The sequence below is a fragment of the Nyctereutes procyonoides genome, unplaced genomic scaffold (genome assembly GCF_905146905.1).
Source record: "Nyctereutes procyonoides isolate TBG_1078 unplaced genomic scaffold, NYPRO_anot_genome, whole genome shotgun sequence".
Taxonomy (NCBI): Eukaryota; Metazoa; Chordata; class Mammalia; order Carnivora; family Canidae; genus Nyctereutes; species Nyctereutes procyonoides.
The window spans coordinates 20,900,723-20,915,510 of NW_026575142.1; the positions used below are offsets into that span (position 1 = coordinate 20,900,723).

At 32.7% G+C, this 14,788-nt stretch overlaps 1 protein-coding gene across 2 annotated transcripts in view; it reads left to right on the forward strand.

Annotated features, from left to right (window-relative positions):
- Positions 1 to 14,788, forward strand: part of LOC129498651 (sodium channel protein type 3 subunit alpha) — a 104,596-nt gene that overhangs the window by 71,894 nt on the left and 17,914 nt on the right. For both annotated transcript variants that reach the window (XM_055308149.1, XM_055308148.1), the window contains 3 exons: positions 283 to 456; positions 1,681 to 2,037; positions 3,540 to 4,010. In XM_055308149.1, coding sequence (XP_055164124.1) covers positions 283 to 456; positions 1,681 to 2,037; positions 3,540 to 4,010 — 1,002 coding nt within the window. The remainder of the gene's footprint in view (positions 1 to 282; positions 457 to 1,680; positions 2,038 to 3,539; positions 4,011 to 14,788) is intronic.

Here is a 14,788-nt window from a genome sequence, read left to right on the forward strand (position 1 = left end):
TCATTGTGATTATGCTAGAAGTCTGGTGTACCAAAAAGGGCAGTAATTCTGTAGTTACTATTCAGTATCAGAATCACAATGTGAATGAGGAAATGTTTTAAAATCAGCATTTTCTTGGATATCACTTAAAATATTCCCTTGGAAAAAAATGCTAAATTTATATTTGTTACATTTCTCCATTTTAAATTTTAAATGTTTTTACTCAGGACTATTTAATATTCTTTACAGATTCTTACAGTGTCAAAAGTTTTTTCAGTGTCTGTGATCTCTATTTTACTTTAGGTCTTCACTGGGATCTTCACAGCAGAAATGGTTCTCAAGATCATTGCCATGGATCCATATTATTATTTCCAAGAAGGCTGGAACATATTTGATGGAATTATTGTCAGCCTTAGTTTGATGGAGCTTGGCCTGGCAAATGTGGAGGGATTGTCTGTACTGAGATCATTCAGACTGGTATCAATTTAGACTACGTTTTTATTGTATCACTGGCATAAAATTTATTTTAAAAATAAATCAATGTGATCTTACACTTATTTTTTTTATCTTACACTTATTTTTAATAATATTTTAAATCTACACCAACACATGATACTCTAATATATATAAACATTCTCTTTAAAACAAAGTGTGACTATTTTCTGAGAATGATAAAAATGGCTGAACCACTTCATAATGATTAGCTATATGGGCACATTTAAAAATGCAGATGTGCCTCAAATTATGTTTTAAATTCACTTAATTTTTTTTTTTGCTTCAACTCCGTAAAGAAATGCAAATAACAATTTGAGGCCTCAGTTAACCTTAGTTTTTTATCAACCTTAAACTTATATTAGTAGGAACTACTTTAAAGGAACATGTATAAAAAAATTAAAAAAAAGGAACATGTATGAAAACATTTGATATCATTAGCATTTTAAACAATGGTATAACAAACTTTTTAAAAATTGGCAAAATTTATTTTAAAAATATAAAATTTTGGGATCCCTGGGTGGCGCAGCAGTTTAGCGCCTGCCTTTGGCCCAGGGCGCGATCCTGGAGACCCGGGATCGAATCCCACGTCGGGCTCCCGGTGCATGGAGCCTGCTTCTCCCTCTGCCTATGTCTCTGCCTCTCTCTCTCTCTTTCTGTGTGACTATCATAAATTTAAAAAAAAAAATTTCAAATATATAAAATTTTATTGGAAATTAAGTAAAATGTGCAGTTTTTCACATTGAAAGGAAGACTTTATGTAAGTTATTTTTATCAATTTAGTTTTATTTTATAAATACCCATTAAAATATATAACTCATACTTTTAGTATTTCTTTTTACTCTATAGTCTGAGGGTGACATTAGTTTGCTAAAATCAATCCAATTTAAATGTCTCCAATCAAAATATTAATTTGTTTTCAAGGATATATCTGTTGATGAACCAGAAAGGGATATAACTGTTGATGAATTAGAAATTTTCTATTTATCCTAACATATTTTATATTTTTTATTTTTGCATTTAATGATTTGATTAATAATTCCAGTATTATAAGCTATTTTTTCTGGGTTTGAATTTTAGTATGGTTTGAGATTTTTTATCCCTCAGAGGTAGGTCTACAATATGGTATAATAATAAAATACAATGTCTAACTAACTTCCAAAATTATATTGTGATTACTACTGAGAATATCTTTTCACTTAATTACAGCTTCGAGTTTTCAAGTTGGCAAAATCTTGGCCCACGCTGAATATGCTGATAAAGATCATTGGCAATTCTGTGGGGGCTTTAGGTAATCTCACCTTGGTGTTGGCCATCATCGTCTTCATTTTTGCCGTGGTCGGCATGCAGCTCTTTGGTAAGAGCTACAAAGAATGTGTCTGCAAGATCTCCAGCGACTGCCAACTCCCACGCTGGCACATGAATGACTTCTTCCACTCCTTCCTGATTGTGTTCCGCGTGCTGTGTGGAGAGTGGATAGAAACCATGTGGGACTGTATGGAGGTCGCTGGCCAAACCATGTGCCTTATCGTTTTCATGTTGGTCATGGTCATTGGAAACCTGGTGGTATGTATATATTATAAATGCTCATAATTAAGGACAAGATCAGAGAGTAGATAGGAAGGTGGCCTGATGCAATAGATAGCTCTGGTTTTATCACCAACAACCTAGACTCAAATCCCAGGACTAGCACTCTGAGCTTGGGCAAGTTACTTAACTTCTCTGAGCCTCAAGTTCCCCAACTATGAAAGTTGAATAACAACGCTGAAATTTTATGGTTGGTGTGGGGATTAACTGAAGTGTATCTGTGAAAGTTTAGAAGCAAAAATATTAGGGTTTTTTTGTTTGTTTTTAGAGAAAATTTTTCATGAAGACTTATTTTTTATCCCTTTATTACCATTATGGACTGAATTATTTTTTATCCTATTATTACTTTTATAAAGAAATGACCTCCAGTAAATCTAAAAATATGGCTGTCTACCCTATCTTCAAATTACCCTTTACAAATTCATAGCTCATACGGTCGGCCTGCCAAATACGGCTCAAATATGGCCTGCCAAAAAATATGAGTACTGCCTACTCAGAGGCAGTAAGTTGCATTTTACCAAATTTTGAAGATACATTTCAATGAAATAGGGTATTAGATTGTAGCTATGTAATTTAACTATTCAACTTGGAAAGGGACTAAATGTATCCTTCCCTGAATTTGCTTTATTAAAAGAATATAAATTATTGCCATTTAAGTTATTCACACTTAAATCTGAGCAGAATTAAAAAACTTACTTTTAGTTCTTAGTGTAAAAGCGTAATTTGTATATTTACATGTTTTAATGCTTACATTTCTCAATTATGTGTGTACATAATATTCTTCATGCCATCATACTTAACCTTTGCTTTGAGAGGTACATTTTTAAGTGAGACTGCTTGAAAGAATATTTGTGGGTAACTGTAGACATGAAATTTTTTTCAGAAGAGTAAATCAGGAAGCTCTAGATTCTGAACAAAATCTGATGCAGAAATAAGGAAACAAACTAGAGTTCTTGCTTTGATGGGAGATGTGTTAATCTTATATATTTTGCATTTGGAAATTTCTGCTTTTCTGAATTTGTGGCCACTGGACAAAGGAATTTATATTAAAAGTATACTGTTTTAACACATATCACCAAGCTCTCAAAAAGAAAATCCTTATTTGTATACATGAAGCTACACATTCTCAGACAAACTGATAACATGAAGTAAAATGACTAAAATGATGTTTTTTTCTCATTGGCCAAAACCATCAAAATGGGATTTTTGTCTCTTCACTGGCAACTCTGAGTACACAATTTAAGTCTCAGAAGTCCTGGTTTCCTATTGTCCTTCTTGGTACGAAGGAAAAGGCACTTGTTTTATCATATTGCCCCTATAGCAGATAGTAGCTGTCAGGTCCTTTAAATAGTGTAAGATTCAGTCACGTGTGTGAAATACAGTAAGCATTCAAGAAGCATTTGTTAAATTAACTTTAGCAAAGATCTATGCTAATATGCATACTTCGTATTAATGTAGCAAATTTTCTTTTATTCTTTCAGGTTCTGAACCTCTTTCTGGCCTTATTGTTGAGTTCATTTAGCTCAGACAATCTTGCTGCTACTGATGATGATAATGAAATGAACAATCTCCAGATTGCAGTAGGAAGGATGCAAAAGGGAATTGATTATGTGAAAAATAAGATACGGGAGTGTTTCAGAAAAACCTTTTTTAGAAAACCAAAAGTTATAGAGATCCATGAAGGCAACAAAATAGATAGCTGCATATCCAATAATACTGGAATAGAAATAAGCAAAGAACTTAATTATCTTAAAGATGGAAACGGAACCACCAGTGGTGTAGGTACTGGAAGCAGTGTTGAAAAATACGTAATCGATGAAAATGATTACATGTCATTCATAAACAACCCCAGCCTCACTGTAACAGTGCCAATTGCTGTTGGAGAGTCTGATTTTGAAAACCTAAATACTGAAGAGTTTAGCAGTGAGTCAGAACTAGAAGAAAGCAAAGAGGTAAGAATGCTTTCAAAGTTTTTGTTGCATTTCCTATAATAACCATGCATTATGGTTATTCAGTATTTTTCTGTGTTCACATGCATTACTAAAAAGTAAATTGAAAGGCAATATATACATATGGCAGTGTTGGAAAATTATGAGATATTTTTAATTGGGAAATTCATCCATAGAAATTCCAACTTTCCAAAGGAGATCATCATTCTGAATAATTTGCATATTCATCTTCTTGATTGTTTGAATATCTGGCTAAAAATATGGCCTGCCAAAAAATAAGCCACATTTACTGCTTTCTATTCTATACACTATATTATGCTCTTTAGACATATCAATGAATAATATTTTATCAATCGTTGTGAAAGTGTCATCTTACTTTCTGGATTAAGTTTTGCTATGATTTTTTAATGTGAAAATTTTATGTGGTTTTTGTTCACCTCCAAAAGCTTTACTGTGATATTTATTTATGAAAGTGTTACATATATTTGGAAAGTGCAAGTAGCATTATTTTGCCCAGTCAAGGACAAGCAAGTCCAAGTGTTCCAGATTAACTTGAAAATGCTAAGACCTACTTAGAAAAGCTACACTGGAGGATTACAGTTAAGAAGTAAAAGTTGAAAAGCTGCTCTTACTTATATTAGTTGTTCAAAATAAAACAAAGAAGAAAGGGAACTGTTCTTACTGTATGATCAGAATTCACAGAATCCCATAAAAGCAGCTTAATGGTATTAATTCTGCAATTCTGTATCACAGAGAAGAGAATTAAAATTTTTTACTATTACCTATTTTTGGACTTCTGATATACCAGTGGGAAGTAAGTCTAGCACAGACTTATAAAAGACAGATTTTAGCTTGAGGGTAGGATATTAGCACCACAGGAAACAGATCATTGACATCTGATTTTTTGAGCATATTTGGAAAACTTCTCTTTTTAAGAATAGTATCAACAGAATTCATATAAGTAATATAATAAGTAGTTGACAATGTCATAACTCATAGCTCTCGATCCTTCCTTTTAGACATTTCAGCACTGCTGAGATATATTATAATAGTAAATTTGAAAATATTTTTTAAAGGTAAAACCATATACAAAATGGGGTATAATATTCTTGGAATTCCACTCAAAGTCTGCTTAGTGAGCTCAATTCTAATTTACATATTGTTTATTCTGATAAAATAATAACTCAATTCTAATTTTATTTTTCATCACCTAACAGATTTTTTTAAGAAAAAAATCAATTAATTAATGAGCAATTATTGAGCATTTTTTCAAACTCAGCACTTTGCTGGATACTGAGACTAAGGAAGAGTTAAAGGAGAGAGCTCTATAATACAACTGCCTTTGGGGAATCTCAACATCTTCAAGGAGGCCAACACTAATTCTCAAAATTATTAAAGATCTATTAAAAAGTTTCATCCTTCAGGACCGAATATAAAAATTATAGGTATTGAGAACAGCAAGAACATAGCAAGTTACTAAATGGAAGAGATAAAATTGAAATAGGCCTCTAAATCTGAGTCAAATATATGATCAAAAAGCCAAAGCAAAATCCTACCAAAGGAAAGACACAGTTGAGAATGAGCTTGGTATTAAGGTGCAGCAGTGAAACAATCAGCATGAATAACCTACTGGTTGAGAAGATAGTAGAAAATTTGGGTGAATAAGGTATTTCCAGATTGTAAAGTCTTAGAAATAGAAAAATTTAGAATTGCTAGCATAACCAATACAGAGCTATTTGTTCTGAAGCAGGGGAAAGGCAAAAGGAAAGTGATGTTTTAGGAAAGTTTATTTGGTATCAATGAGTAAGATGGTTTCAAGTGAAGGATATGTGGTAACAATCATTTGATAGCAATCAGGTGATGAAATTCTGGGCTGAGGTAAAGTAATAAGTGTGGTCACTGAGACCTAGCAATTTGACAAACTAGTGAGACTGGGAAATTGGAAAAAAAATATAGTAATTGCACTCTCTGAAAGGGTCTTTTTAGGAAGGTTACCAGGTTTAAGTGGGAAGAGGGAAGAATTCAACTGGAATATACTAAATTAGAAGTAACAGTGTTAGGGTGAGGGCTGGGTGAAAAATCAGGGATTTAAAAAAGATTTGTTAATTATCAGATTCCTTAACAATAGAGGAGCTTATTACCAAGTAATAAGGGAAGATTAGAAACAAGACTAGCCTGGGGTCAAGAAGAGGTAGAAAAATCAAAGAGGTTAGAGAAACTTTTGTTACAGTAGTATCATAGGTTTTATCACATTGGACTTATGGAAATTTAATATCTTAATTATTTTCTACCAAAAAGTTGGCTTCTAGAATATTTCAAAAATTCTATAATGCCCACAGATATTTCAAATGACTGCTTCGAAAAATACCACCTCACTGTCATGTCTTTTTAACGGCTAGGAAATCATAAATCTGGTACATGGAGACACTATGTCTGGAAAATATTTTATCATCTAAACAAAAATTCATTTTTGGGTGACTCTTTATAACCATTCTATCCTCTTCCAAGCTAAATTTTGGATACATGGAAATCAATTATAGAGTGTAATGAAATTGTTTAAAGATGTACAGATATATTAGTGTGAAAATTTATCAAACTAAATATAAAAGTAAGTACTTTATAAAACAAGGATAAAATTTCAAATTATTTCACATGGTAGGAATAAATTCAACAATAAATTTTTTACGGGTAATTTTTAAAATTAGTACAAAAAAAAAAAACCCACCCCACCCTGAAAAGTAACAAGGCAATTCTCATACGTGTTCAAAGATTAGAAGTACAATGTTTTTAAAAATAAAAAGCAAAAAATCTGCATATTCTAATATTATACAGTTGTTTTAGATAAATTCCAGGAAAGTTCAGTTTTAACCTGGAATTTCTGAAAACTGCTGGCACTGAACACAGGTCACGTTTCAGATGCCTATTTACATAGGCTGGTTATTCTTTATTAGTAACTATTGCACACACACATACACACACAAATGAAAAATAACATATCCATAAAGTGACATTTTGGTTCATGCTTCTTAGTTTGACTGTAAGTAGAACACTGAGTTATGCTTTGAAAATACAGAATATCGTTTCTTTTTGCTGACACACTAAGAAATCATACAAACTAAACCAACAGAGTGATACAATACTCACTTAAAAAAGTAATAAATTTTAAAACCTTGCAATACATTCTGCTTTAAGAGGCAGTAATTAATATTAACTTAGATGGTATTTGAAAACTCTAGGCATCTAACTCTCTGCATTCATTTTCAGGATACTGTATATCTAGCTATAGTGCAATTGGGGAAAAATGATCCCTAAAAGTTGTTAGAGATGAAGATATGAATTGCTGTTATTATATTTTTAATATATGTATTTATATATCCAAATATATGGATTGCTAACATAAACAGGCTGGTATGAAACAAATACAAAGCTCTGCATGAAAAAATGTAAGAGAATTAAAGGTATGGATTGCAAAATAGTGTTCTTATTTATCCTGGAAAAACTGGGAATTACACAAATCTTGTGACAAAATATAAAGTAGAATTGTTTGTTTTTATATATTTAAAATTCATGTAATCATGATTTCTTAGAATATTTATAGAACTATGAATTTTTAGTTTAGTTTTTAAAAAGGTTTTGTTGTCTTCCTGAGTGAGAATATAGAATAAATGTTCTTAAGAATCCTATCTGAAGTTGAATTCCAAAGCACAATCTAGCAATATCATACTGTGACCTTCACCGCTTACCGTTCTTACTTCTCACAGGGGTAAAATCAAGCTGGAGCCATCAAGAGTGCAGCTCTGGTGTTTTTTAACCAGCCAGAGGCTCGTGCCACCACTTTTACCCAGGTTACCCAAGCAAGTTGTACATGTACAATCACTTTCTAAGTGAATTTTGACTGGCCTGCATGCTACTCAGCTGTTCCTTCCCCTGCCATGGCAAGGAAGAGCTAGATGTGCCCAGCCGCTCTCTGCTGAATTGTGTGACACATCATAGCATGGTCAGGCGAAATGGGCAGTCCCACATCATATATGATTCTGCTGATGAGTTTTCCAGTTTAGTCTTTAAAAATTTTAAAAGCAATAATTGCATGCTCTATAGGATTTATAATTATTTTAAAATATGATAGGAATGTTTAAAGTTCAATATCAAGAAGTTAAGAGAGCATGCATTTTTTTTTATTTCTCTGCTTTTATTTCATTAAAATAAGACCAAAACTCGTTGTTGTTGCTGATTCAGCCCTTATAAGTAAACTGTATGACCAAAATGAGCCTCATGGGACTTTTTTGATAGTGCCATTTTCAGATCATTATATTCAGATTCATGAATATAATTTTCAACATTTGTAATTCATTTGGTCCAGATGGAAATGTATGCTTTCGTGGTTTTTTTTTTTGAAAGGCTCTCTAAAAGACAAAAACAGGTGATCATAAGTTTTTGGATATGAAGGGCCATAGTCTGTATGTATTTGGGCACCACATATCTTGGATTCTCATGTAGTTTAAGAAAGTTCTTAAGTCATATGTCTGTAAAACTCTAAGTGTTCATTGCAAAGTAATCAAAAGAAGGAAAGCATCATGATATGGGATACTTCATTACATCTTGATCATTAAGTAACTGGTCCAGTGTACCCATTTTTTTAATTTCCCTAATCTACATTAATCTTCCCTAAATTTTCTACCTAAAACTGATCAGGTAAAAAAGAGACATAGAAAATGTCCTATTTTTTAGTATTACTATAGTTTTATGGGGAGTAAAGGGCATCTCCCAAGATCAGTGTTAAGTTTGTGGATTAACTAAGAGTTATTCTCTTAACTCAACCTTCTCTTGTTGATATCCATGCTTACTGGAATCTCAGCCAGAATGGGGGTTCTGGGAGGGAAATTATAAAACAAAAATGGAAAAAAGCTCTCAAATATTGGCAATTTCAATACTTTTGGTGAAGAATAATATCTAACCAGAGTTTGGGGTTGTCTCTAGGTTTAATTCATACCTATTCACTTTTTCCTTAGGGATAACTAAGAATTAGCTGGAGAATGCAACAAATTCAGAAATATTATTATTAATGAAACATAGAAAAAATATATGTCCCTGATTTATGCAATTTTTACTTAGCAATTACTTTTAACTTTGGGGTATCAACCAACATTGGCCAGTGGGGGGAAAAATCTGACTTATTCTTTCTTCCCAAGCAGAACAGAATTAAATGGTACTGGAAAATTATGTTTGTAACAGTATTCCCTCCTTTTCAAGGCCTTCATGGAAACTGAAAATAGATACTTGATTAAGATCCCAAGCATGTGCCCTTTTGGAAAAGGCACTGTGTTCTGTTTTCAGAATCTGGAGAGCAATGGAAGTACCTCTGGGCTTTCTCTATCTTGCTCTCAGTGTCTTCCAAACACTTTGTGTGAAATTGAATGTGAGGCAACTCTTCCAGAGGCACAGATGAGTATGTGAATACCATTTTAAACCCATCTTGACCTTCAGAGAACTGTTGTGGTGCTTTAGTGTACTTCTGTTGAAATAAAACCTAATTAAGGCTAGCTTAGATAGAAATTTTTATATATCTTCTCAAGATAAACCAGCTATTTCTTTTGGCTTCCTGATGCCCTTTTACCTTACTCTTCAACTACCACATAATTCTTCTATCATGTTCTTATCAAGGTCATTTTAAAATTAAAGAAGCACCAGGGCTGTTGCACATTTAAAACATGTTGAGGCAAAACCATATATGAGTGGTTTGTATTTTTAAAAATTCAATAAGTCGTCCAGAAAAGAGAGCTATTGGTTTTAATCTTGTAAAAACAAGACTGGACAAGCAGCCTAATGGCCTCCTGGTGTGTCTACCTACCTATTCTTTAAGTGAAACATCATAAGTCAAGATATGGATATGCATATCCAAAAGATCAGACTAAGGCCCTGATAGTATGTGTGACCAAAAGATTTTCCTCTTCTACTTGTAAGACAAAACTCAGAAGTTGTGAGAGAAATGGCTAGATTTTAAAGGCAATCTGTAATGGCTGAATCTTTTATTTTTGCCTCTTGAATCATACAGCAGTTTGTGAGACTCAAACATTTGGTAGCTGATTGAAAATAAATGAAATGTAAGCGCATTTCAGTGGAAGTAGGCCAGTTGCTAACATTCTCTTCTATCTCTGAAAGTTAAATTTCATTATTTAATTGGATAAAAACCCAGAGCAATATTCATCATAAGGGGGATTTCTATATAAGTTCATGTTATTAGAGGGGAAAATGGTCTCATGGCCTTTTTGGGTACTGATTTTGTCATTTCTTACGAATGGTTATTTGCAGTTAATCTTCTTGAAAACTTCATATTCAGGGACCATGTCTTTGAGAACATGGTTCTTGGATCAGTGTGCGGCTTCCACAGTATTGCGCCAGGCTTCTGCTATAGCCAGGCATGTTTTCTGTGGCTGAATTAGGCCTGGAGAATGTTGCATCTTAAAACCTGCTTTCCAGTGTGCATTTGTAGAGCATAAGCCATCATCCCTCTGTAGACTCAGTACTTTCTACAAGGGATGGAAGAATCAAACCTTAAGTGCCATAAAATATCGGAGGGGTAAGGAGCAAATAGTACAAGAACACAAGTTTGAACTTGTACTATATGGTTTTATATGGAAGCTTTCTATAGTTATGCCTATATAACTAACTATGTTTTTCTAACTACTTTTAAACAAGTATTATAATTTAGTTATTTAGTATAGTATTGAGTTCCTTAATATGGAAAATTTCATTTCAGGTTTCTTTGCTTTTTTTTTTATACCATTGTAGTATCACAGCTATGGCAATATAAAGAAAGTAAGTTATCCTTTGTATTTATCATCAGTCACTTGCTTTTAAATCAGTTACATGTTTTTAATAAATTTGGAAGTCATTTCAGTGTGGCTATGATAAAATATATAACAAAACTATACGAGAGTATGAGTGCCAAAGTACTGAAATGAATTCGAAAATGTTTAGATTATATAAATGGTATTATATCAACACAATAGGATTTTAAATGCTTAAGTAGTTTCTAGGGAAGAAATTAATTATTTAAAGATTCTTTATGTATACAGTGACTAAAGCATATCAAGCAGTATATCATAAATGGTAAATTGTTGTAGCTTAATAAGAACACACTCTAAGCTTTATTTTATAAAAATCTAAGTAAATTCATGACTTTTGAAATTTTACATAGTTGACACAAGATTTCTCTAATTTTGTAGAATAAAATATATGTACTTTCCTGTGACAAAAAAAATGTGCCCTATGAAGTTTACAACAGGAATAAGCCTGATTCTCAAAGTTAATAAGAATTAACTTTGTCAACCTCCATAGGGAAAGGAGCCCCCCACAAAACACTTCTTACTGAAATGAATCCTAGCCTGCTATCTCTCAAGCTTTGGTGCATGAGGGTCTATAAGACTCCGAATATTCCTTAAGAAGTTTTCCAGAGTATAAGTTTTAAAGGGTTATCCTTATAATCAGAAAAGTTCCTGAGTAACAGTGAAGCAATTCTCCACATAAAATGGGTTCTGCTTGGGGCACCCGAGTGGCTCAGTGGTTGAGCATCTGCCTTCAGCTCAGGTCATAATCTGAGATCCTGGGATCAAGTCCCACATCAGGCTCCCCATAGGGAGCCTACTTCTCCCTCTGCCTGTGTCTCTGCCTCTCTCTGTGTGTCTTTCATGAATAAATAAATACAATCTTAAAAAAAAATAATAAAAAATATAAATAAATCAATTTGACAGTATACCTGGCCACATCATTTTTAAAAAACAAAAAATGGGTTCTGCTCATTTGAAAGAGTGGAATACACAGAGCTTTGGCAGAGGATGGGAGGTGTCTGTTTTACAACACATGATTTCTCTTTTTTTCTTTTTTTTCTTTTTTTTATAATAAATTTATTTTTTATTGGTGTTCAATTTACCAACATACAGAATAACACCCAGTGCTCATCCCGTCAAGTGCCCCCCTCAGTGCCCGTCACCCATTCACCCCCACCCCCTCCCTCCTCCCCTTCCACCACCCCTAGTTCGTTTCCCAGAGTTAGGAGTCTTTATGTTCTGTCTCCCTTTCTGATATTTCCCACACATTTCTTCAACACATTATTTCTCATAATACCATGCAGATAGAGGCAAACTAACTCACTACTGACCCTCTACTTTACAGTCTTTATAATATATACATGTATAACCTCCATAGCTATTTAGAAAATTGAAAGTATTTATATCCAAATATGTTAACCACATTTATAAAGACAGTACTAATAACAAAAATACATCCAGAGGTCAGTACTTGGCAAAGAGCAGACTCAGTTGTCATTGAGATTAGTGGCTACATATTATTTGTGCCATTTGGGTTTGTTTTAAGTATTTGTATCTACACCTGTAGATTATATGGCAGACAATTATAATGCAAAAAAATGAACAGTTCACATTATACTAATAGTGGTAAAATGAGAGTAGTATGTTTTCTAGAGTTTTTGAATAGAAAAGTATACATATATTTGTGTGTATATACACATATACTGATTACTTTCTTCCCTCAGATTCCCTTATTGAATGTCTGCCAATATTTTAGAAAAACATTTTGGAAATATCATGTATTTTTATTGCTAAAGTATTATTAACTAAATAATTCCTATTCATTAAAAATGTATTATCTAATACAATTAAATAGACTTCTGTCAAGGCCATTATTGAGTTACATAACAAAGCAGAGAGATGAAATTATCTAACCACTATAATTCTTTCTATACGAGTAATACAAAAATGCAATCAATCATTCATTTATTGTCTCTCCATAAATTTGATACAACTATTTGGTGTTTATTCTATGCTTGGGTCTTTTGGTATATATATGTGTCTGTATATTTTTGGTATATATGTTCGTGTACATAAATATATAATTTGTACCTATGTATAATTTTTGTACATATATAATTTATCTATAATCATAAGAATATTTGATGAAACAAAACAAGTATACATTCAATAAAATTTAGCATGGAGAAATCATGCAAGAAAGAAAGGCTTCATGGAGGAGGTGGACCATGACTAGGCTCAGAAGAAATTATCCAACTTGGTTTGACGAACAGGAAGAAGAAACATGAAACTTTTATAACTAACCTAAAAATAATTTGGTTTCTCACTGGTTTTACTTATGCAGTGGATATTACTGCTCCCACTTGTCAAATGTCATGGTATTCAAGGGAAGAGTTAGTTGCCGAGCTCAACCATCTTCTTCATTATATCAGGAGCTGTTTCAGTTCTATCCAGCAGTAGCTTTCCTGGGATTTTCTTAAAATATGAAGATATTCTGGCTATAAAAGGCAGAAAAATCCTGGGGGAAGAAAATATGTCCTGGCCTTTCTCATCTCTCTAGAAAGTGGAGGAATTTAATGGTACAAATTCCTGTATTGCAATGATCCTAAAAACCAATGGCCAAAAATGATGTCCTACCTTCTCTCTTTAGCTCCAGACTAGGAGGTATTTTATTATAGAATTATATTTTGATATAAACTATTTTTTCATAATATATTTAATTTTCATAATATATTTAGTTGGACATGATTAACCTTACCTTCAAAGTAACATCACAGAAAACATCTGGATAGTACTTTTCAATAGTTCAAATCATAAAATATTAGACTACATTTGTATTATGATTTCAGTAAATCAGGAATCTTGAGCCAAATTTTCTCCAATATGACCAATGTTTAGGGAATCATTTGGGGATTTTTCAGTAATATGCTAACTCGTTCAGAAGGCTAGGACAAAGTGACCCCTACCACTTAGCTACTAAAGTTAATGGGGGTTAAGAAACCATTATCATGTCCATGTGCTATTTTTTCATCCTAAAAGCTTTACATTGGCTAGGTTTTGTTGTGTGTTATGTCTTTGCATCCATTTCATAAAACACTGCAAATCCATAATGTCTTCCCAAGTGATCTCAAAGTACTTATATATTTATTCTTGTAACATTAAAGTGGCTCTTCCTAGCCATGTGGCATGTCACAGTGATTTATTTAAGGGAAAAATTCACAGCCTGATAACATGTTGAATTCAAAATGTGCTCCTAATAAAAGTCTATATAGATTCTGTCCAATGCCATTTATGAGGAAATTTCCATTTCATTTAGAATTCTTTGTCAAGTATTGAATTCATTTAAGCAGTTCAGAAAGAGAGAGAGATCCATCATTTTTCTGCTAGTAAAGAAGATTATGTAAGCCAGAGGAAAAATATAGCTCAAAGTTGAAATATAATGACTGTGACTAATGTTAATGTGCTGCTCTTCTTTTCTAAAATTACAGAAAACATGGACAGTAGTTAGAGATGACTGGTAATGTTCTTTGCTCCCAAAATTCCATCATAGGAGGTGGACATTTTAATTTGATGCATTTTAATTAATATAATCAGTAATGAACATCGGCCCACCAAACTTTCATCAAACTATTTTTGATTTGGCATGAGTATTAATGTATTAAACTATTTCATATGGCATCCGTATACAATTAGAAATAATAAAATAATCAGTACAACCCATTCTTTCCAAATCACTCACACTGAATGCTGTGTAACCTTTTTCTGTCTGAATCAGGTCAGTAGTTACACATTGTTTTAAATATTAGGACTTTAATTCTGTTAAATTATTAGTACATAATCTATCAACAATGTTAATAGAGTCAAATGTGATCACTATCATTTTTTCACACTATGACAAAAAATTTCCAAATTAGATGAATAAAAGGGGAGAAAAATCACAATTTGCAATGGGGT